We start from the raw sequence: 24,684 nt of genomic DNA, 5'->3' as shown, positions 1-24,684 counted from the left end.
GCTTTTTAAAAAGACAAATCTTTGAACAATGGCATAGACTTACCTAAGACATGGGATACTATCCTTCATTGTTCCTTCACATGCTACAGTGTTGGTACTGCCTGAAAGGCTCTTTAAAGAAGGAAGCTGGGAGGAGGCATCTGGAAATGGAGGAATTATTTCCGGTTCAGGAGTAATGATATCTTCTACTTCATACTGAAGTCGTACTTCTAATGACTTAAATAAATAAAAAGGTAAGTTATAATTTAATAAAGAAAGCTGCTTAAAGTTCTGTTACTTTCAAATAAGTATCAGTAAGCCTTTTTTAAAAGATAAACCCCCACATTTATCATTATCATTTGCAGGCAAAGAATACTGTCATTTGTTATTTATGCAGCCTAACAGCAACATCAGATAGGAACTAGTCATCCACCCTATGCTGATGGAGAAATACGTAGGTAAACTCTTCCAGTGCTAACTTTGATTCAAGCCTCTTATTGTAAGTGAAAGGCAAGAATAAAACTTCCCAGAATTTATTATGAAAAGAGAAGTTAATCACTCACCCCCAAATAAATAATATTTCAGCATAAGAAGGCATCATTCAGGATAAATGTCTTGAAGATCTTCTGCCTATTGTCTGTTATCTTTTTCCTAAACAAACTCATTAAAAGAATGATCATCAACTCTGCCTCCTTATTGCTAGTGCAGCAGAGTCTCTACAAGACAGGCTTTAGCCAGTAGCCAGTATGCAGGAGGCTGACAGTGTGGGGAGTACTGATGAACAAACCTCATTTGCCCATATGTGGGGTTCAGGAAATCAGAGATAACAGTACAGAGAGTTCCATATTCCTCAGACTGAACATGAGTTTGGCGGATTCTAGAAAGCAAAGTTCAAACCAGTTAACTTTTGCTTTCTTTCTGGGCTTTCTAGATAAGGAAAGGGAGACCACCCAGGGCCAACCACCTTTCAATTCTTCCCACTAATTCAGGAAACCTTAACTGAAAGACTCCAAAACACAAGGGAAACAGGACAGGGAGCTCAAACCTATATAAGTAATCATCTCAAAGAATCACAGTAAACATTGGGCAATTCTTTCTACCTCACAAATTGTCCAAGGAGACCCCATTTTGAGAAGAACAAATAATAATGTACAGCCCTCAAAGAGATAAGGTCTTTGGATTACTAACTGAATAGTAATTTCAGTGCTGGTAGCTTGAAGTCATCAGAAGCAATTGCAGGTGTAGACACTGCAAACTCCATCTTAGTGATTTCTCACTGAGACATCATCTGTACCAGAATGGAGATTAAGAAAATACCTGTTTTATGAGAATTGGGAGATAAAAATCAGTACCGAAGGCTCTCCTATTTCTCAACCACTGTGTTAAAGCGCGTAAGATTTCAGAAAGAAGTGATTCTACTCAACCAGAAGAGAAAGGGTCCTTTCTCAAAATTTCACTTTTGTTTTCTCCTTGCAAAATCCATGGATTTTTTTTTTTGCCTGAATCAGCTAAAGAAACCAAGGGACAAATTTTGCCTTCAAGGACTAATGAGTGAAATATTGAGTTCAGGAAAATCTAATCTCCTGGAGGTAATTGCTGCTGACCAAAACAATTTATAATGCTGTTTAATCTTCATGCAGGACTGGAGTAAATGTTGAAGAGTATGTTCTTCTGCTTGCCACGTCAGAAGTGCATCATTCTTCTTCGGATGTTTTTCTTTGTGTCTTCCTTTTTCTACTAAAACTCATTTTGTCATGTTCTAGCTATCATCCATTTGCAGAGAGAAGGAAAAATTTAGGCTAATAACATGACTGATTTTTTTTTATGTTTTGGTCCCTGCTTTGACTGGACCTTGGAAAGGATACAGACGTATTGTACAAATTTATTTTGATACATGATAAAGACCTTTTTGAGGACCCCATCACTAGGCTTATTGGTTCTCCTTTCAATGTTCAAACTGGTGTAAACTTTTTTCTTATGTTTCTTCTCAAGAGCTTTGAAGAGGAGCTTCACTGAGGAAGGACTGATCACTGAGAAAGTGATCATATTTAATAGATACCTAGGTATCCAATGGAGTAGATTCAGATAAGAAAACAACAACGGCAAATGCTCTTTACATAACTGCATAGCAAGGACTCCAAGGTTGGATATGAAGCAGAATTTGTTTCATGCATACTACTTGCCTCCAGAATCCAACATGGAATGATGAAAATAATACTTCTATTGAGGAAATCCCAGGCACAGCCTATGCCTCTAAGGCATATTCAGCAGCAGATTTCCCTGCTACATGGAGAAACCTTTAAGTAGCCTCTATGCTTCCCATTTACCACAGCAATAACAAGACAAGACCGATGTCAGGCAGTCAAACCAGCATGGGGTCCTTAAAATGCTGGGATTTGTACACTGAACTCAAGGTGAGTTTGGGCTGGCTGCTACAGAAAGGAGGACCCTAAGTGCTAGAACTTGGGCTGACCTCAGGTAGCAAAGAAATCCTGAGACTGACCAGCTCAGTCTCAGTATAGACAAAGCCAGACAGCCTATAGTCAGGTACATATTCCAACAAAGACTCCCACACTTTTCATTAAAAAAACTCCCAACATTTAAGAGTGAAGACTTGAACACCTGTAGTAAAAATGTGGAAACAAAGAGATGAGGCCCATTTCAGAGACGCACAAAACCCAGGGGAACTCAGTGACTACGCCACCAAGATTAGATAATATTAAAGCAACTCTTCAGAGAACAATTCCTCATGTAAATGATTCTTAATTACAGACAAAATCTGAGAAACTGTTAAATTGCACATATTATAACACTTTAGAAAATACCAGTTCTGATGCAATTCAGCCACAAAAGTAAAAGACAGGAAAATAAAGAAATTAAATGATAGGTAATAAAAGATAAGGTGCATTTGCTATGGAACAATGCAGGAATACTGAAATGTAGTAATTTTAACAGTATTACGAGCTGGTCAGTAACATGAAATTACTGTTCATTAGTTTTAAAACTTTCCTGAAACGATACGTTCAGCTAGCTTAATAACTGCCTCTGAGGGAAAAAAATGAGAGGAAAACAACAGAACAGCTATAGGTAATGACTTTCCTTACCAGATGGCACATGGCTACAGGCCAAAAATGACACATGTTTTTGCCAGCCTACAACTATAAACTTTCTGAAGTACATTAAAATAGCATGAAAAGGAAAAGAACTGTAATTGGGGAAAGTGGAAAATGAAAGGGAAATTTTGGTTCAGCCCCTGGGGTTTGTTGAGAGCTGGCAGACACAAAGAAATAGTTTCTGGCAAGAGAGCGTCTGGAGTTGCAAACTGTTCTCCAGCACCACAGCCTGAAGGAGGGGCAGTCATGTTTAGTTTGGCTTTGCCTTAAGAGCAGTCTCCTGTTAAACTTCTGAGACTTAAGAAAGAATGTTTTACATTATAAATGCTGTTCAGCCACGTGGTTAGTAACGGCTGTGGCTCCTGTGCAAAAATGCAAGGTTTAAGCTAAAGTCTTACTTGCTGTACAACAATGGTTAAGTACAAGGTGATTGCACTGCAGCTAAAAGAACACGAACTGTGTGATTCTACCTGAAATAAGGTGACTGCTTAAGACATGAAGACATAAAAAGGAGTATTTGAACAGGATAAAGCAACAGAAAGCTTAGGAAAGCTTAGCCATAAATAATCTGGCATTTCATATCATGTCCATTTTTAGGGAAACAAAGTCAGAAAAAAATAATCTATTTTGTTAAAGCCAGTGATAATTTTCAGTCCCTGTGTTGTGCAGACACTATGAACATAAACTAAAGAGATTAAATACTTGAGTTAAAAAGAGCATTTTTATAAACGTACACAATGTACATTATCTAACAAAAACATACAGCAGCCAATATTTCTAAGGTAGGTAAGTACAACAGAGATTTGCTGTATCATAAAGTCTTAAAAGCAAACTATGGCTGAAATCTGTACTGTATGTTACTATTACAGCAAAAAAGTGGAGAGTTGGCTTCCAAAACCTCAGTTTGATTTTTGTCACTAACTTAGGTAGGATCAAGATTTCACTCAAAAGGTTTAAAACAGAATATCCCTAAATCTGTATTTATACAGCCTGATATTAATTTTATTCAAGTATATGAGCACAGACATAGCAAGGCAATTTGATTTAGAAATTATGTTCTTTTATAAGAGACTAAAATTTTGAAGGACTTACTGCAATTTCAGTATTTACTTCATGTTTGCTGAACCTGTAAACAACCACATATGCAGAAACTCCTGCCACACAGAAGATTCGGCTTTCAGGACACCAGTACATCATCTGAACAGCAAAAGGATCTTCTTCCACAATCTCAGCTGTAGCTTTTCCTTCTCCTACTTTCTGCTTTTCAAAGACCTTTGATGTTTTTAATTTGTACAACATCTGTAGAGTAACTGGAATATATTAAAACATATAAAAAATACTGATTAACACGAAGCAAATCAGTTATAAAATTCCTCAGTTCCCATTTGCTTTTCAGTTGTGGCATAACAAAGAATCTTATGAAGGCCTAAGAGGAGAAAAACAGGGGTATCATACAATAACAGATATTATTCTGGTACGCCGTACTGGTAGGATATGTATCTAATACTTCCAAAACGGATATTTGTCTGTGAAATACTTCTTAGTACTTTCTGGGACAGGATGTCAAAGGTGGATGTTAACCATTATGTCCATACTTATATGGCTTATACTCAATGTTATAGAGAGGCTCTGATAATGCTGCTATTTTCCTAATGAGATGTGAAACTAAGATTTCATTTGTCTGAGGTTATTGTCTTGATAGAATGTAAAGACTGTATGGTACTTCAAGAGTAAATATTAGGAAAGTATTCTGGTGGCCTTGGCAACATAAAGACTTTCTGAACGAACAGGAGTTCTAAAATGTTTTGAATTTCTTGACGAATAAGCGTATCTGTATTTATACTCGTATACAAAACCTTATATCCAGAAGCCTTTATCAAGACTAGAATTCCACTGCAGTGAATTCTGGAGGTAAAGGAGGGATTGTAATTAACCCCATTTTGTTCCATTGACATTCCTTCCTGTTTTTTACTACTTTTAAATTGATTTATCAGTGGCATTAATTAATAAGTGCATAAGGGCAGAAAAAGTCGGTCAAGCCCAGCACCTGTAATGGTTTGTATGTACATAAAGGCAAAGCTGTCACATATGTTAGCGTAATTGTGGGAGATGAGTCTAGCTAGCTTGTGTAACAAGCACAACAAAAAGATGAAAGAATAGTGTTTTAGTTATGTAACCAGATGACGAACAGAGCAAAATTACACTTTCATTTTGCAGTGCAGATATATTCCAGGAGTTTTAGCGCATATATATATTTACATATATATATATAAAAAATATTTTTAGAAGTTTTAGCATATAAAACGCTACCAAATTTTCACGAATTACAGCAAGTGCTTCTGTGATGAATACATAATTCTTCCTGCCCTCTGTAGCGGTGGAAGAGGCCTCAGGATGCCCTTAGTCCCAGTGGTAAATCTAGAGTGGCACTTCAAACCAGACATCACGGGTCCGTGCATACTAGGACTGGAAGAATTACAGAATCACACAGCACAAGTACAAGGTAAGACTCTCTACGCGTCTGTGAGTTACTAGGTACCATCTGCAGCAATGGTTTTTGAGCAAATATATGTTTGGAAACCTGCTGCAGTGGCTTAGCAATTCCCTGTCTCCCACAAATCTGTGCATTCAGGTAAAAAATTACACAATTAAAATATGTCTAAAAGCAAAGTATTTTGTGCTTGCAAATACCAGTGGGATATGATGTTTGCTATGAAATCTCAAATGAAATTTGAACGCTATTAAAAATGTTAAGACCTTGAAAAGAATAAAACTTGGTAATTAAAACCTTGGAAATAAAAAGTACCAAGTATGGCATCAGTAACGCAGTACATGCCCTGAAAAGCAGGACTAAGACCAGGACATCAGAGATGCACTGAAAGTACCATTCCTATTGCAGGGATTGTGAATGTTCACAATCATCTAAGCTTTTACCTTTAAGAAAAATTCCTGTTGAAGCATGTACGTACTGATGAGCGGGTTATGTCTATATTCCCTACGGGAAGTTTTTTCCTTTCCCCATTGCTGCCAGAATTATAGAAGAAATGACTAGCACACCGGTTCCTATGCAGTGTATACAATAAATGTGTTGGGGTCTTGCAACAGTCTGTGTTGTTTCACCCTAACTTTAATACCTGTATTTGCACATTCTTGTCAAGAGTGTTAAGTATATAATGAAATATGCACAAGACAAGGTCTAATGCTTCACACTACTTCTCTAAATAAAAGTCATTCTTTTTTTGTTCTTATTAAAGCTCTCTCAAACTTCTGTCTTTGCAGATAAACTCATTTGCCATCATTTGAATGTTTTTCTTTTTGGTGTTCACCATAACTTGGAAATATTGGAAGATGTAAACGCTAAGCAGCATGTATCTGTTTTTCCTCCATTTCTGAATAGATAAATTATATAACAAAAAACCAGCTCACAGTCCCGTTCCGTTAACAAGTCTATGTAAAATTCCTTTGTGAAATGAGGCTTTGGAAATCCTCATTTTGTCATTGTCCATCCTCATGAGTGAAAATATTTGGTATTATGCAAGAAGAGAGCTACCTGATAAAGTCATCGGGTTCAGCTGACATTAAAATCTTGTAAACATTCCCCATATTTGGCTGGAAATGGTAGCACTATTAATCATTACAATTCTGTGGTACAACGTGGAACTAGCATGTAGTTTAAGTATTGCATACTCTGTGTTCTTGGTGACCATTACAGACTGGTTATTAGGGTCAAATTAAATCTCTCTTTGCCTAACGTTTCATACAGAAGTTTCTTTTACACTCTCTTTTCTTTAAGAGCCTGATAACTCATAAAAGAGACATCCCTGTACCACAGAAGAGACAGGATACAAGGCAATACTGCAATTTTTGTGAAGCACAGTCACGTTATTTGAACCGGAATATTTTAGCTTTCAACCAAAATGTATGTTTATTTTTAATAAATATATGTATACACATATTTTAATACATAATCATATGTATTTTCTGTAGGGGAAAATGCTGGGTTTTGGTATGTGTAGTTATAGCTAGAATGTATGGAACAAGTATTTTCTGAAGCTTTCACCTGCTAGGATGAATGGAAATGCTTCCCAATTATTTCCTGGAACTTGAGTGTGGACAAGAAAAGATTTAGGTCATCTCCACCCTCACCAGATTAGACATGTATTGAGATGTATTATTGTATTTTAATATTCTATTTTTACCTAGTTGTAGAAAAGACTTTATTGTACCCAGAATAGAAGAGACATGGCAACTGGAACTGAATATTAGATCTAATTGAGCCCACTCTTTTATATACACAAGAAAATTGTGCCCTAGGGATTTTTTAACAAAACTTCATCCTTCATAGGTTTTGGTATGTTGGATCTGGATTTTTTACTCCTCTTAAAGACTTTAACTCTTTTCTGTCTAATACATTTCATTAGCAGTGTTTTTTCCCCCCTAATTTAATAAAAAAATGCTTAATTTTACCTCATTATTCCTAATTATATCATCCCAGATATTACTACTCATACTGTTAAATATCATGGTTTTTATATATATATATAAATATATATATATGGATGCGTGTGTGATTTGTCAGCATTATATAAAAGTGAACTTTAGAAACTTACTGGCAGAAGCATCCCAAAACTTTACTGATCCATCTGCATGGCTTAAAAAAATATAAAAATTAAATGTGTTAAAACAAGATGCAATTCTAAAACATCTACTTTCAGTGAGTGATATATATAAGCAGTAAAACCGTATTTTGCTCACGTAGTAACTCTGAACACCTTACTGAAAATATAAAATGATATATATACTAACTATAAGAAAATATTTTGTTAGTAGTTTGATTAAGTTAATAACACACTTTTTCAAGCATTTCCTACAGAAAACTAAGCCCCCAATGAATTTTAAGATCGCAACAGCAAGAAGTTAATTTCCACACAAATGACAAGCTTAAGTTACGGAACTTTTGGCTTTACAGTGGGCCAGCATCAAGCTTCTGCACTCTAAAACTGTATAGCAAACTTTGAAAGGACAAAGGGTAACTTTGTTTTCCTTAATACCTTACAGCTGTGTTCTTTTTGTTAACGTAAAATCATCCCTGAAGTAAAGCTGGAGAAAGGAGACATTACTGTTTAAAATGAGAATAGTCCCTTCATCACCTTATTGGTACTATTGCACACATTATAATCTTATTTTTAAAAACAGGTGTGAAGCATCATTGATAATAACAATTTATCAAATATATTGCTAGCATCAGCATGGCTGAGACCAGAGGGAAACGTAGAGTGCATCATAGCTGAATAACTTCTGGTTTGCAGCATGGCCCCTTCAAAATCCATCAGGCAGCGCTCATGGAGCTTCTCCTGCAATCTGAGCCTTTCTACACCTTTTTCTTATACGGCTATCTCTTCACTCACAAGGTGAACTACATCCCAGTGCACCACACCCTCACTAATGCTGTGGTATTAAAACGAATTCCCAAACTGTCCCCAGATACAAAGTCCTCAGGAAGGCCAAAGGACAACAGCTAGAGAAGAACAGCTGCTTCCATTTTTAATGCTCTTCTCTATGTCCTTCAAGGTCAAAACATTCTCTTGCAATGGATACTCCTTTCCAAAGACCCCACCTTCACAAGTACATAGACTCGCCATCTAACACTGGGGCCTCAAATAGTAATTTTTAATGGTAGTTCATCCCCGAGTACAAAGCTTTATTTTCTACAGCAAATGGGAATTTCTGTGGTGACTCTATGTAAGGAAAAAAATGACGTACCTCAGATGAAGACCCCAGGATATATATACTCTGTGAAGGGTCAACTATTATCTATAGCTAACCAACAATGAAAAGCTGTAGACAGTAATGTTTTAAAAGTACCAATCCTCAGTTTCATTCTCACCCTGTAATAATGATTTCAGGATATGTCTGAGCTCCGAGGTTCCACGCTCCACCACTAATAGGCCACTCCTAAACAAAGAACAAGAGTAGAGAGATCAGAACTTATTCTGATGAATCTTGCCTGATTAATTTTAAAATTCAACAGTAGACAACATCTTCTTCCAAAAAGAAATACAACTCATAAAAGGAACAAAACCATGTAGCATTCAAGGCTTTTAAAGCTTCTTAACACTTTTATATTATCAATTAAGGCTTTTGAAACTTAATACATTATTTATATGTATTCATATTTATAATACATTTTTATGTTATCAGTTAAAGTTCTATGTTTTTAAAATATTTCTGTACAGGTAACACTCAACAATCCAAAATAGGAACTAGAGGAAGGAGTAACAAAGAGTTCTGCTGCTCTTTTCAGATTGCTTGACTCTTGGAGTTTCCATAGGACACTGAATAGACTGAAAATCTATTTTGAGGATGAAGACTACTGAAGAAGCTGGCTCAGAAACAAATAGCTGAGCATGATGCCATGAGATATGAAATAAGGGCATGCAACTTTTACAGAACATATGAAATCATCATCTTTTCTCTGCTTGTTGTTCACTTGTGGCAAGACTCCCATTTTCCTCCTTGGTCTAGGCTGGTAGAGCGAAATGCTGGTCTGTGCCTAAAGGCTGACACGTATGGATACAGGATACAGGATGCGGAGGATGACGTGTGCACAGAGTGGGCGGGGATGTGTGCAGAGCATGAGTGGGTGGAAAAAACCTGGAAGCAGAAATTGGTTGTGTGGATACATGGAGTGGATACTTGTGGGTACAGAAATGGGTGGGTGGCAAATGAGTGGCTACCTATATTCGGAGTGTATATTTATATGTGCACAAACAAAGCAAGGGGACAAGAGAGTGTGCAACGAATACAGGTAGGTGGTGAAAAGTTTGGGAAACTATGTACATAAGGTAAGGACAGATAAGCAGACAAATTAAAAGAAGAGAAAAAAAAATTTTCTCAAGTACTTCGCTGAATCAAGATCCAAAAGAAGTAGATAGGGCCCAGTTTCTCAGTTCATAGAAAACACGGCAGCTCCAAGGAGCATACTTCTGTTACTATGAATAGAAAACTGATGATGTCTGATTTGTTTACCCAGTATTTTTTCTAATTTATTTATTATGATGGATTAGTTCCAGTCAAAACGTAAACCAGATTATTGCTTGAAATTTATAAAATAATTGCTTTTTCTCTTTTTATTTCTGCAGCTTGTCTTATTTCTAAAAGCATTACCTTAAGACTTTGGTAACTCAGTAAAATAATTATTAATATCCCTCTTTAATAAAAATCTCACAGACATGCTGTCAACCCTCAACTTCTGAAGTTCTGAACAACGCTGAAGCTCTTCTGCTAACTTCTTTCAGTTGTAATTTTTTCATTTTTCTTTGATAGACATAACTTATCCATACAAATTTGAATTGTACACTGATGGCTTTCGTTTACCTCAATCTGATCTGGCATAACTCCAGCAGCCTAATGATTGAGTCCTAGGTAACAGTCATTAATGGTTGTGCTTAAGTGACGGTGTTTCTGAGGGGCAAACACTAGGCTGTAAGCATGCATGCTGCTAAGCTTCTGGTAGGATCAACTTGAAAGTGATGACTAAAGAAGTAAAATTAAAATATTTTGGTAAGGCATTACAAAAAATAGGTTGCACATCTAACTTTATTCGTTTAAAAATAATATTGGTTTCGTTTACCTTATTGCTGTATCCTTGCTTTTTATGTTTTGCTCCTACAGAATAGAGCACAGGAATCAAATCTGGAGGACAGTCCGCAAAATATTCTGTGCAGGTAACAGGTGACTCATGAATGTCAATAGGATACGGATTTTCAAAGATTGGAAAACTAGTTAAGGAAGACAATTTATTAGAAGACCTGTGACACATTGAGCCATAGAAGAAAACATATTCTTATGTTAGAGTGCATAGCAGAATCTAAGTAAAATCATTGCTAATAAAGTACATTTTCCCGTATTTATTCAAACACCAGTATTGTTTTTAATGTCAATAATAATGTGTAGTTACTCAAATAAGGACAAAAAATTTCCATTGCTGTGACAAGAATCCTCTTATAACTAGCCATACATGTGAATGGTTCCTAAGGTTAATAGATTAGGAACCAATTTTCCCCAACATCTCAAAATCTCATTTATACAGAAGTGATACGTTTTCTAGAAGATTTGGGTTCATGGATATGATATATACTATGACCTAAGAACTACTTCTACAACTGTGGATTTTATATTGAACACTGTAGCTTATTGGGTCGGTAGACTACTGATTCTACAATGAACAATAATTGCAATAGCAGATGAAGTAGATCTCAGTTTATTTCTCACTTCCATCAGTTTGGAGGGTCTGAAGGCCTCACTTCTGTCATTTTACACAATGTTATTCACAATTCAAAAATGTAGGGAATTCGATTCTGATTTCAGTTACATCCATTTCATATTGCTGAGATGATTTGAATTATTCCTGGAAGTAAGTGAGATCAGAATATGATTTGCTTAAAATGTTTCAAGACATTAAGGGCAAAATCTGTTCCTAGTTATATCACTGTGAATGTGGATGCACATTACTGCTAGTGTTGGAGGCAGAACAAAATAAATAAGAATTGGATTCTTCATTACATGACGTATAGCTCCTTCTTGATATGAACATTGATTCTGATATGAAGGTACTATTTGTCATTTAAACCAGTGACTGGATCATGAAATAATCCTATAGATCCACTATAAACCAATGCCATTATTTATTAAGATACTAAGTAAATACTTCAGTGGTAGTACCTGTGGAGTCTGGTGAAGTTAGGCATGCATATAAGTAGTGGTTCAATCTGGTTTCCAAAACATACATTCAGGTAATAATTCACCATGTGACCAAGTATTACTTAAGTTCTATGTTGAGTGAATGTTTGAGAGCTATGACAAAGGGACTGCAGATTTAGATGTATTCCCAAACTTAAGAACAAGTGTTAATATAAGTTCTTGTTGATTAGCTGATCTTAGCTCTTAAGGTGGAGGTAAACATATAGAGTGAATTACTACCAAGAGTGAATGATTTTGCATAGTAAAATGACATTGCATGATAACATTTGGATTTTTACCATAATTTGCTGGACAGTTAATATATACAACTAACTTCATATAAGACTTCATACTTACTTGCTTTGTGTCAGGTCAACAACAATGAGATCTTTTTCCAAAAGCACAACTACAGCATAGGGTTCTTGAAATTCTGTAAGCAAGGAATCAAGGATAAAAGACATGGAGTTCTCCTATTAGTCATTTTAAACAAGCAAGTCATATTTATGTTCTCTAAACATTCACAGTACATTAAACAAAAGCACAAATCCTAGACATATCCACAAACTAGACATATTTGCAAACCAGGGCTAGACAGGAACTGAGAAACGACTTTTGGGCCCTATTGCCCAACATACATAGCAGAAATACAATTGGCATATTATAGCATGCCAGCATGATCGTATATTGAATGTAAAGAAACAGAATATGAGTAAGTTATGTATCACTGCATTGCTGAATCCAGTTAATATACAGAAAATGTATTTTTGCTGTCCAGTAGTAATAGTTCTACTGTGTACAACTCTTCTTCAAAAACAGATTGTGAACAGCTGGTCCAGTCCACTTGATGATATTCAATGCCCTCATTTCCAAAGCAACTCCAAAGGAATATTTCAAAGGAATCCTGTAAGTCTGCTGTGTTCAATTCAGATACTGACACACTCCTTCCTCCTGTACACTCTTTAGAAGATTATATTGTTTGTTTTTTTCTTTAATGCTTTTTTGGTTAAACAAAAATAAACAATTAAAATAACAAATCCTTCCCTTGATGCGTAGGGGGCATTAGTTTACATAGCATAAAAGTTATTTTAAAAAATATAAATGTGAAATTATGGCTCTCTTTTCAACAGCAAGGCTGAAACAAAGATACACTTTATCTTTTCTAAGCATTTTTAATACGCGTTTGATTTAGCTACATATATAGGATTTGTTTTACTTTTCTGCTTGAGGGCTTAAAATGCTAAACTTAGGGTTTTTTTGACTTGCAGCTTTTCTTAATTTACCTTCTAGAGTTTTCTGTGAACGTACATCAGAATATAGCAGCCCCACGATATGCAGTAAAATACTTTTAACAGTTCAATTCAGGCTAAAGTCTAAGAACTTTTCCGCAGAAAAGTGACAGTTTAATCTTCAATAATGTAGCAATCTGTAGATTTTCGGCCTCATGAAAAATGCCAGAAATAAAACCACATGTGTTTGATTAATAGCAATATTTCATCACACTAGCCCACGTGTTTCAAGCTTACATCTGGAGATTTATGCATGGTCTATTGTCCACTCATGACTTGCTTCCTATATTAAGAATGCAAAGAAGTTCCAGTTACTTTCAGTGATGTGTTTTTCTTGAGATGGAGACAATTGTGAGAATGGAAGTCCCTGGAATTAAGTTATGAGAGAAGATCTCTTCATTTATATTTTCCATAAATGTGTTTTGCTTAATAAACTCACCATTTGGATATGGGGTTTCACAAAGAGTTAAAAAATCAACTATAGGGTGATCCATTTCAAGAACTGTAATTGCTTTCCCATGCATGATTGTTAAACTTGGTCTTCGACAAGCCTTATCATATGACAATCCACCAGAAAATATCACAAATGGTTCACTGTATTAAAAAAATCAACATAGTAATTATAAGTTTACATAGTACATACAAGTTTACATTATAGGTTTAGTACCTTTAAATAATAATAAATAGCTTTGCAAAAAGAAAGAGGGAAAGATTCTAAAATGACTTTAACTCAGGAGTGTAACATTGAGTTAATTAGAGAATTAAAAACATACCTGTTTTTACAGGTCTTGTACTCTACTTTAAGAATTGGTTTACAAGATTCAGGTTTTTTCCCATCTCTCTGAATTTTTCCTAAGGAAAGAAAGAAGATGAAAACTGTATTAAAACATCATGATAACAAACTATCAAACTAAACCACACACACTGAAGCAACTGCATAAGCAGTAAAAGAATGGAACTTTAAAGCTGCAGAAGATGATGAGTATTACCTCCTATTTCTGTAAAATACATATTTGTATAAATTAATTACCTCTATTACAGCTTTATATTTTTACTGCCACATCCATCTAAAGGACCACAGACCACACTTCAAAGACATCTAAAAACCATGCAGATTACTGAAAAGGATGACTCTTAACTAATAATTAATGAATTTGACCAAATGTATACCTTTTTTCTGAACATATTACGACCATAAACAGCTTAATTTTTTCCTAAGTCATTCTCAGGTTAACTCAATTCTTTTTGTTGACAAAATGTTACAAGTTCTGGAATGTAACTAGTTGAGTGATAAAATTAAATGAAGCATACAATTGAAATTCATGGATTCTTGGTTAATTATGCCTCAGCACTTCCTTCCTTCCTGTCAGAGAAAAGTCACTCGTAAACTAAAAAAAATAACAATTTTGCTTTTGTTACATTGGAAAGCCTATGCTTGCTTTCAACAACCACCTGACTGGAGCAAAGCTCTTCTCAGAGGTGCACAGTGACACGACAGGAGGCAAAGGACTGAAGTTGAGACATGGGAAATTCTGGTTAGATATCAGCAAAACAATTTGTACCATGAGAGTCATTAAATACTGGAAGACGTTGCCCAGATAGGTTGCACAATTTGTTGTTGGAAGTGTTCAAGCGTCCAGTGTCAACTCGACATTGCCCTGAGCTAACTGATCTAATCAGGCCTGTTCTGAGCAGGGGGTTAGACTAGATGACCTCTGAGAGGTCCCTTCTGACATAAAGTACAATTCTATGACTAAAATTATAAAATAAAAGGAATTAAGAAATATAAGAAAATGCAAAAGCTTTTCTGGGCTACATAGATCTTGCCTTCCCCTTCTTCCTCCCTCTCCATAAGTCAGGCTTGTTGGTAATGTATTGATTTGCAATAGAATTAATACCTTCTAACCTTGTTTATAGAAAGCAATGGCACATAAAATGCCAGATATAAAAGATACAGCCGTTTCGTAATATGTCTTCTTTAAATTCTTCATTGCAGTGACTTGGGAAGCCTTGTACCATATCTATAACAAGCAACACAGTGCCTTGTACAAGATATATTACTGCTTGTAATGGCAGAGATTGCAAAATATATTACTTCTTGAAAACTGCACGTATGAGCGCCTAAGTACAAAATATAGAAGAAAGAAATGTGAAAATGCCATAGCCTGAGGGTGTCAAAGACTAGCAGTAGACTATTAAGATGAATTGGATAAAAGAAGACATTAGAGCAACATAACCCAGTAAGAGGTATTTACGACACCAAATAAAAAAAAAAAGTTTGATAGAAATTGCTCTCCTTTTTTTATAGTATTTTGCAACTACTTTGCTGCAAAGATTAAAATATTTATGCAAGAAGCAACTCTGGATTTGGGCTACAATAAAAAATGAAATAAACACAGATATTAGCAAATAACATGGAGGACATTGTATTGTTTCTTAGTTATATGTTTTAACTACGAAAATTACCATGTGGGATTGTGGTCTGGAATGGTCTGTTAGGACTTTTGAGATTCCATAAGGTCAAGCTGCCATCGGAGTGACTGCACATGAACTGCTTCCCTTCATGATGCCAAGCAACAGAATGAATAGCCTACAGAAATGAAAGAAAAATTTGAGACAGAAATGGAATACAGTGTTTACACTAATGATATTTTAACATATGACTTTGGATTATATTAATCTCATGGTATTATCAACAGTTGGAAGCTTCTTGTTTGTCTAAAGTCCATTATCAGCACTTTTTAGTAACCAATGGCTGTCACCTACTGCTCGTCAAGCAAAACAATTCATTACAAATGCTAACATAACACAAGAATATAAGAAAGCCTGTACTGAATCAGAAAAAAATTGAAGGAACAGGGTGTTACGCTAAAAATATAAGAACAAGGGACATACAGTGCAATTGTAATATGTCTGATAGCTCTTCTTAGAAGTGTTTCATCTGGCAAACATACAGGAAATTCTGTGTGACAAGTTTTACAGGTAACATACAACACATGCAGTCTTCCCCAGAGGACTATTAAGGAAAAGTAGAAATAGTACTCTGTTCTTGAGTTATTTTCCCCCCATATACTTAAGTTTCAGAGCAAGTATACAGAAATCTGGGATGTTTAATATAAAACCAAGACCAAGAGATTGTTTCATTGATAAAGGAAATTTGTTAATTTCCGTTATCCTAACAATGATGTAAGATACTTTTGGAACAGATAGTGCTTCAGAGAAGAGGAATACCATACTCCTATGTACACAACGCAAGTACTATGTGATGAATGTTACTTATGCCAAAAAGCAACACTTAATTAATAGACCATTCTTAGTATTTCATGCATAATTAGTCGAACTGACCAAAAATATCCATAATTACATCAAACGAGCTGAAAGGATAATGGTGCAAGTTCTTCATTTTCATTGGTATGTGCTGGAAACTAACACAAGCCATTTTCTGACAAAACAAAGTATTGCTTCATTGTATACCACAGTTTCTCAAACACTCCCCTCAGAAGCACAAACTCACAGGATTTTCTCTTGAACCCATTTCCAGAAATGTTAGCTGCCAAACAGCAGCTAACAATATGTTTTAATGTATATGTATATACAAGAGTCTTATTTTTCAATGCAGTTTAATAAATTTCCATTTTTGCAACCCAGGAAATGCACTTACAATTGCTTATGGCCATTTACCCAATTTATTCTCGTCAAAATCATGCCTGGTTATTCATAAATCGGCACTGGAGCTCTCCATATCAATTTTGCTTAAGCTGACAAGAAATAAACCTAAGTGCTATTGGTCACTATTCAAAACTCCCAGTTGGTCTACCTCTTTTAATAAGTATCTTGATTTTTATGGTTGGTAACAACTCATGGTCTGGAGGGAATATCAGAAGAACCAACGAAAAGGCTGCGACTTTACTCAGCTCCTGAGGCTGGAGAGCATAGACACTAATGAGCCTTTGCATTGAGATAACTCCTACGTTTTAACAGGAATCTGACATGCCTTGTATATGAATGCTTTGCTAACACACTAGTAAGCTAGTCATGCCCATAAAAACTCAACAAACAGAGCTGAAGAAACTGAACTCTAGATATTTATCTTCAAATGATATGAATGACACTCAAACTTCTACCTACCAGAGGGAGGTTGGCACAGAATTCCTTTTAAAGACCCGTAAGATACCAAACTATAACCAAAGCAACAAAAGATAACACGGAAAGATGGCTCATACAGAGTCCAATGCCATTGTCCTCAGGTAGTGAGAACCTTAGATCTGTGGGGAGCGCTGCTTCACTTACACTGAAGGCATGTCTATCCTCGTGCATATAATTCTGACATGAGCTCATTCATGCTTGCTATCATGCCAAATTTGAATCTGCTTTTGATGTGTTGTCAGACACAGAAACATTTCACATGGTTACAGTCACTAACTGTGTCTGAGCAGGAGCTAGTAACTAGCAGCTGAAAATTGTACCAAGCTGCTTGTTAAACTGCCTCTCAGCTGCTAGGTGCCACCTGCCAGCGTAAACCTCCTGTTGAGTGGAGCTGAGGAGGAATGCTCCTGTCACAGACAGTTGGAATAGCAGCAACTCAAACTTACCTGTTAGACTTTGCCCCAAAATGGGCAAGAAATACTTCAAATTGCTTTTGAAGGTCTCAGCTGGGGGTCATGACTAATACTGAAAAGTGGCACCGAACAAGTCCCTAATTTTCTCTCTGCTAGAATGTCTAGCATTCTGATACACTTCTTTAGCATCCACACAAAAAAGGAGCAGTTATTTGCTTAGAACAGGAGTTCATCACGGTGGGTGACTCATGTGAATGTTCACACAGTGTATGTACATAACGTATATCACTCCAGATTGTGTATGTTTCTCCTTCTGCAATACCCACAGTGGTTGCATCCACCTTCTCTCATACTCAGCATGTACTAAAATTAAGCATGCCCAACACCCTTTCAGTTCCTTCCCATCCACAAACCTCTTCCACTGAAAAGAACTCGTGGGGACTCTAGGACCACTTTTAACCATATTTTGAAAAAGCATCATACTCATCCTATTGCTTGAATCTTACCATTAAGGACCATTACAGCAAGGGCCACATCAGATTTGATACTTCCATAATGGCATAGTGCTTGATAAAAGTAGAGAGATGTCATTTGGCAAATGTCTTTGTGAACTCTGCAGGTTCATTTTGTAGATGTGTTGTAATGAAAGATGATGACTATGCTTCAAGAAGCTCTGAATGTGCATTGATACAACCTGTCAAACGTTTATACAGTCTGCATATGAAGACAGCTGTTTTTTTGGGGTCTGCCCACTATCAACAATACTTTGTGAATCCTTTGAAGGATCTGGCTTGTTTATGTGCTCTCTTTTTATAGAAATTGATGGAAATAAACTTTCGAAGGATTTTATAAAAGGGCTTTCAAGAAAAGTCTTTTATAGAGGGCATCATATAGGAGCATTGATTGAAAGGGCCTGAATATCTCATACATATCACTACTGAGAAGATGACAATCATCATCACACAAAGAATTTTGCAGCTGACATCCTGAAGAGCAGACACAAGACTGTTTAGCAGCAGGTTCAAGCTCCACGCTGGCACCAGGTATTTCACAAGCAAGAACATTTTATTCTCTTGAGAACCTTTGACACAGTAGAGAAGAATACAGAAAAACTCCTTCTGTCAGGAGTTGATGAATTGAGGCAGTCTCTAACTTCGGGGCTAAAAGAGAGACAGGACTACTTTTAGCTCTGGTGAGTAAACCATAAGTATCAGGGAGAAGCTTTAAAGGGAAGATATAGGCTTACAAAAACACCAAGCAGAGAAGTTCCAGATAATGCAACTTGTACAGCTCTTCCTACCCTTGGTGAGAACCTCTCTAATTTGAAATGAGCAGACATGTTTTTTCTGTGAAAGGTTCCCCGTCTTCAAGACATGAAGTATAGCATGACAAAGATGGAGTAAGGAATGCAGCTGTAAATGCTGCAATTGCAGGCCTGTGAACAGGGGTCAGAGTCTTCAGCTGCACCAGTTGCAAGTTATTTGGTTGTCTCAGTGAGCTCTTTATTCTAGGAACAATGTTCCATGACATTAACCTGGACGGTAAGCAAAATGCAAGGGCATACTTCTGCAATTATTGGACGGATCCTGGTAATATTGTAAGAAACAACTCACCTCCCTGTCATAACATCACACATATTTTGAGGAGATGTCTGCAACATGTATCTCGTACCCATGTCTGCAAGGCTTATGTGAAGTAAAGCATCGCACGGGTATCACAATGCCATGCAGCCTAGAACTGACAGGCAAGATTTCACAGTGATGATGTCCTAATGGACTGAGAACCATTACCTCTTGATGATCCTTTTATTATGGCAACTGTTCAAGTGTGCAAATAAAGAGGACCTATGCCATCCGAGCTGGGCATCCTCTATTTCTAAGACCTCAATTAAAAAAACAACACTCAACATAGTGAAAAAATTGAATGGAAGAGACCTTTTAAATAATGGTTCTCATTGCCAATGAAATTAAAGCTTTTCTTGTGGCTGTATGAAAAGAAATATCTTTAAATGCATGAGATATGAAACTATTCCTCTCTATAACAATTAAATGTCGGCAGATATAGTCTCCATCCTGAACTTACAAGGGAAGAATATTTAGATTGGTAGACAGACAATCAGTTACCAGCCTTGTTTCCTCTTCTGTATCAAAAAATATCTGCTGTTAACTTCTCACTCCTGTGTTGCACAGTGAGGTTCTACAGACCTGAATAACAACACAGAGCCTCCTTCTCAACAGCCAGTCTGGGGAGACTGGAATCCAATGCTGTCAGCAGTAACACAGGAGAAATCCATCTGAGGCTTGATCCTGTGAAAGGATGAGTACTCGGATGGAGTCTTGAGGCTGCTGACATTTGAGTGACATTACCAAGCTGGACAGCTATATGAGAAGATTACACAGAATAAAGAACTTGCCTTGGTGACGAACACTCACAATCCATCAAAGACAAAAAAATAAGCTGCTTCTCACAGAACATACCAAGTGCCCCTTAATGGAGAAGCTTGGTGCCAGAGGAATTTTTGATACTAAACAGAAGTATCTGCTTCACTGATAAGCCAGAAAAGATCGTGCCATCTGATGATCCTTAAAGATGACAGGAGAGGAAGTAGTCCAGTTAGATGAGATTTCCAGTACTTTCACCAAAGAGGGTGACTACATTAGTTTCAAAACTGGTGCTAAAGAAAGCGTAATGATAGTAAGAAAAATGAGGCTGGATTAATTTCATTCAGACCCCACTCAAAGAGGCACTTTGGTATTCAATGAAGATACAGGACATTTACAGCTATTTATCTGAGACCTCACAGATACCCTGCAATTGTGACTGGCTGGCTCAGTGCCAGAACAACAGTAAAACATTGGTCAGACATCACAGGGCACAGTAGCCTTGCATCAGTCCAGATACAATGGTGAAGGGGGGCAGGAACAATGTTTTCTGGAGTGTGATCTTAGGCGACCAATCTGTAAGAACAGGCTTAGGTTTGAGAACTTGGGTTGGTGCCAAATACCAAGTGGCACATGCCGGACTAATCACTTGTGACTCACAAAAGCTATATAACCCAGGATTTAAAAAGGAACCCTTTTTAGAGGCTCCCTGGGGGAATCCTAGCAGATCTGGAACACTATCAATCTGGAGCCTGAAAGTCTGGAATAAAGTACAATGGCTAGTCACACAACCCTTTTAAAGGCAAGAAGAATCTTGTAACTGTTTCAGTGGCCAATACCAAGCCACCACAAGTTGCACAAAGTGGAGTAATGACACAGCAAGTAACCACAAATGAGGAGAGCACGTGAGTGATAAAAAGGCCAAAAAAAGTTCCTTAGGACAGCACGGAAAAATGTGGAATAACTAAATTGTATGAGAAATTTTCAACACTCAACCACTCTGTCTCAGCAAGCAAAAAATAAAATAAAATAATGGAAACAGTATTATGAAGCCCCTAGTTTATGTAGTCTCATTCTGAGCACAAGAGAGGACAGTGAGTGAACAGACCCTCCCCAGGAGACATGTAAAAGGAAAAAGTTGCCCAGCCTTAAGTCATAGAAGAGGTGTGATTTCACAAGTATGCACAGGCAGACTGTCACTTAGAGACAATTTAGCGGGCATATCCTGAGGCTTATGTGCTGGCCTGTTTAAACTCTGAATTACCCTGTCTTTTAGAACATTTGCTACGTAGACGCTCAGAATCTTAACCTCGAAGCTCAGTGTAGTGTTTATGTGTCTGTGAGAACAGGCCTGAAAGAATGCAGGATTCGGATATATTGAGATTACTTTTTAGCATGAAAATAAATGTGTATACTCCTTACATGTAATAAGGTGGCAAGATGAAGAAGGAAAGAGAACTACCTGAAACCAATTATTGTCTGGATCACTTTGAAGAAAATGTCCTTTTCTACCTTCAGTTGTAGTTGCATGCACATTCATCCATGGTGAACTTTACAGAAGGGCTGGCAGAACAAAGGATGTTTTTTCCTAGGACTGGTACTAAAATCATAATCGCTAGGAATATATCTATTTTTGAAACAACCTATTTCTTGATACAAGAACTGCATCCGTGTTTTATATAATCTGCTTACAAACGGCAAGAGGCAATTGTCTGATAAAACTACGAGAATACAATTTTGAAAATATTTTCTTTTAATCAGATCTTGAGTACGAGGTAATATCAATAGCCAAACAAAATAATTTGTCTTTCATTCTAATTAATGGTCTAGTAATACTCAGTAAAGATAGTTATAGAATTCCTAATGTAGCTATATCTCAGGTTATCTCATTACTACACTCTGTTCAACTAAGGATTCCCACATAGAAGCTGATGAACTTGTCAGAAACAAGGGGAAGAGACTCAGTGTCGTAGTACGCTCGTAAGAGCCTCATGTATTACAACTACAGATTTGAGGTTTTGATTACTATTGTCAATAACTCGTTCAAAAGCATAGCACAAACAGTATTTCCAGAACAAGCAATGCCTTAAGATAAATATCCATCTGCTTGATAAAACATACAACAAACTGCTGAATAACAGTTTTTCTGAATTAATGGAAACTGCTTACCTCATCGTAATAAGCTCTCAGATCAGCTCTTTTAGATCGTAAGTCCCAGAGTACTACAGTCCCATTTTCATAGCCTATCAATAGCTGGAGGAGGGAAACAAACACAATTATACTTTCTGATTCAAAAGGTATATACAAATATTGAAGAACATCATGGTTTTAAGAGATTTTTAAAAAATAAATAAGCACTATAAAAAAAAATGCCAAACTGATGTGCAAGATTGTAGTTTGCACTACGTGTAATGCCCAGCTTTCAAATTATCTTTCAGTATAAATTACTTCTCATTACTGACAACTTAAGTTTTAATATGGAAGAAAAAGATGTGCTTTATACTCCTTTTTTTTATTTTTATTTTTTTCTGCAACATTATGTGTCTGGACAGTCTTCAGAATTGTGTAGCTGCTGAGAAAATAAGACTGTAGCATGTTCCTCTCAGCTCTTACCTTCCTTGTCCCTGGTTGGAGGGAAAACTATTTGACACCTAAGAGATCACTTAAATAACTTCAAAGAGTCATCAGATTAAACTCTCATTCAGCTGCATATATTCCTTTAATTTCTGCTTTCCAGTGCTTTAAAACATTTTAAAGAATTCCTCTTGCAGAGAATAAATTACTTGCTTTCCGAGAAATTGAAAATATATTAACTGGTACGCAAATTTTTACTTCTGCTAGAACTAGCATGTCGTATCATCATTCACACCTGAGAAATACCAGCAAAGAAGATTTGTCAAAAGATGAAAGAGATGAAAAACGGTGCTTGGGAGAAAACTAAGAATGAACACAGTCCTTTCTCCTTGTCTCTATTGAAAAGAACTGAATTATTCGTCTGGCACTGTATTGAGTACTCTTCATTGGAACACAGTTAATTTCAGATTTTATGGAAGGTGTGAAGTCTGGCCTACTTAAGTATCCTGGAAATTGCTTCCCATAGAGCCCATCTTCCTAAGAATCTGTCCTGGACATGAAGACTGTGAATGACCAAACTGACAGACTCATGCATTTCTGCTATGGAATATTTTATACAACTGACAGTGATAACTGCAGTTGTTCTTTGTCCATAAAGACATGGATCACAGAATGCAGGCAAGGATTTACAGTTTCTATATTAGGAATTTGAGCAAAAGAATGATGAGACTATCTCTTAGTCTGTGAGATCTTCAACAGCATCTTTGCCATCATTCACTTTGCGTGCATAAATCATGAAAATGAAACTTGGCTGGACTGCTAAACAAAAACCATCACTTTGTTTCCAAGTTAAATATGATTGATACATCAATACTGCTATAAAAGACTCTGGGAATACCCTCAGTCCTACTAGATATGATTCTCTATATTGCCAGGAGGAAGTTCATTATGTGGAAATGCATTACCTAATCTAGGAATGATTTATAGTTAGTATATTTAACACCTGAATATGAACAATACCTGATTACTTAAGAAATCTGCTCCAGAAAAAAATTTCAAACTGTTCTGGAGAAAATCCAGAATATTTATCGTTTTTGCTGTGGACAGGCCCATATGGGATACTGCGGCAAAGTAAATGTGAAAAGACATCCTGTTCAGAAAGCATGCAGCTAACTGGATAGCACTTGTGTCAGGATGCCATATGGTATTCTGGGATAATAGATTCCCATTGAGAGAGTGAACAAAGAAGTGCCTTACTGCGTGTGCTTTCGCTGTTAGCGCAGTGATCCTAAATGGAAGACAATTGTGTATCCAGGAGTTAGTGATCCACATAGCAGTTAACCTGAGTAGGTGCAGGCCTGTGCTGTGCTATGCTGAGCTGCACATAGCACTTGGCTTTCAGGCCTGTGCTGTGCTGCATGTATTCCTTGGCCACAAGATAAACTTTGCTGTCTAATTGTAAAGAAGAAGTCTGCAGGCAGCTCCCACTTGGTAAGGGCAAGTACAGAACTTTTGTGACCTTGTCTTAACGTAAGGCAGTATGTTCTCATGTGAATTTCCTTTTTCTTGACAGTAGAAATGAATAGATTTTTTTTTTAATCTTTTGAGATCTCCGAAGACCAAAAAGCTGGCAAACCTCTTCACAGAGAGGACCAGCACAGTGTGCCGTGCCCTTATTGGGGGTCCATCCAATACTGTGCAACTTGGGGTTCCCACCATATGAAGGAATGTAAGATTATCTTCTTTTTCCTTTTCGTATCAACTCTAATAAATGGTATTTTAATCAATATGTTATAGAATTTGAGTGCCTTCCTTACTCTTATCATACAAAGAATTTGCACCAGTGCATTACAGCTGGGTACCAAACTAGTTGAGTTCAGTTCGTATGTACCGGTATTCTTTTCACCTCAGCTTTTGCACAAATATATTCAGGAAAGTCAAGGAATAGAAAAGCATATGTGACCCTGTTTCATAATAAGCATTTCTCCCCAGTGAAGTAGGCTTGTCTTTTGATTTTTATCACTCTTTTTTGCAAAGATATCACACTCCA

The 24,684-nt window shown here is 36.6% G+C and overlaps 1 protein-coding gene across 15 annotated transcripts in view; it reads right to left on the bottom strand.

Moving 5' to 3' along the window:
- STXBP5L (syntaxin binding protein 5L) overlaps positions 1-24,684 on the bottom strand; it is a 207,819-nt gene that overhangs the window by 69,148 nt on the left and 113,987 nt on the right. For 10 of the 15 annotated variants that reach the window (XM_063352203.1, XM_063352266.1, XM_063352293.1 and 7 more), the window contains 10 exons: positions 22,230-22,313; positions 15,587-15,710; positions 13,894-13,972; positions 13,560-13,714; positions 12,192-12,264; positions 10,726-10,903; positions 8,980-9,047; positions 7,703-7,743; positions 4,185-4,402; positions 44-216 (listed from right to left, as the gene is read on the bottom strand). In XM_063352203.1, coding sequence (XP_063208273.1) covers positions 44-216; positions 4,185-4,402; positions 7,703-7,743; positions 8,980-9,047; positions 10,726-10,903; positions 12,192-12,264; positions 13,560-13,714; positions 13,894-13,972; positions 15,587-15,710; positions 22,230-22,313 — 1,193 coding nt within the window. The remainder of the gene's footprint in view (positions 1-43; positions 217-4,184; positions 4,403-7,702; positions 7,744-8,979; positions 9,048-10,725; positions 10,904-12,191; positions 12,265-13,559; positions 13,715-13,893; positions 13,973-15,586; positions 15,711-22,229; positions 22,314-24,684) is intronic. The other 5 variants (XM_063352248.1, XM_063352277.1, XM_063352302.1 and 2 more) reach the window with 1 other exon arrangement.

The sequence above is a fragment of the Chroicocephalus ridibundus genome, chromosome 1, assembly GCF_963924245.1.
Source record: "Chroicocephalus ridibundus chromosome 1, bChrRid1.1, whole genome shotgun sequence".
Lineage (NCBI taxonomy): Eukaryota > Metazoa > Chordata > Aves > Charadriiformes > Laridae > Chroicocephalus > Chroicocephalus ridibundus.
The sequence above is the reverse complement of the archived record's forward strand: the minus strand, read 5'-3'. Positions and strand labels throughout refer to the sequence as shown.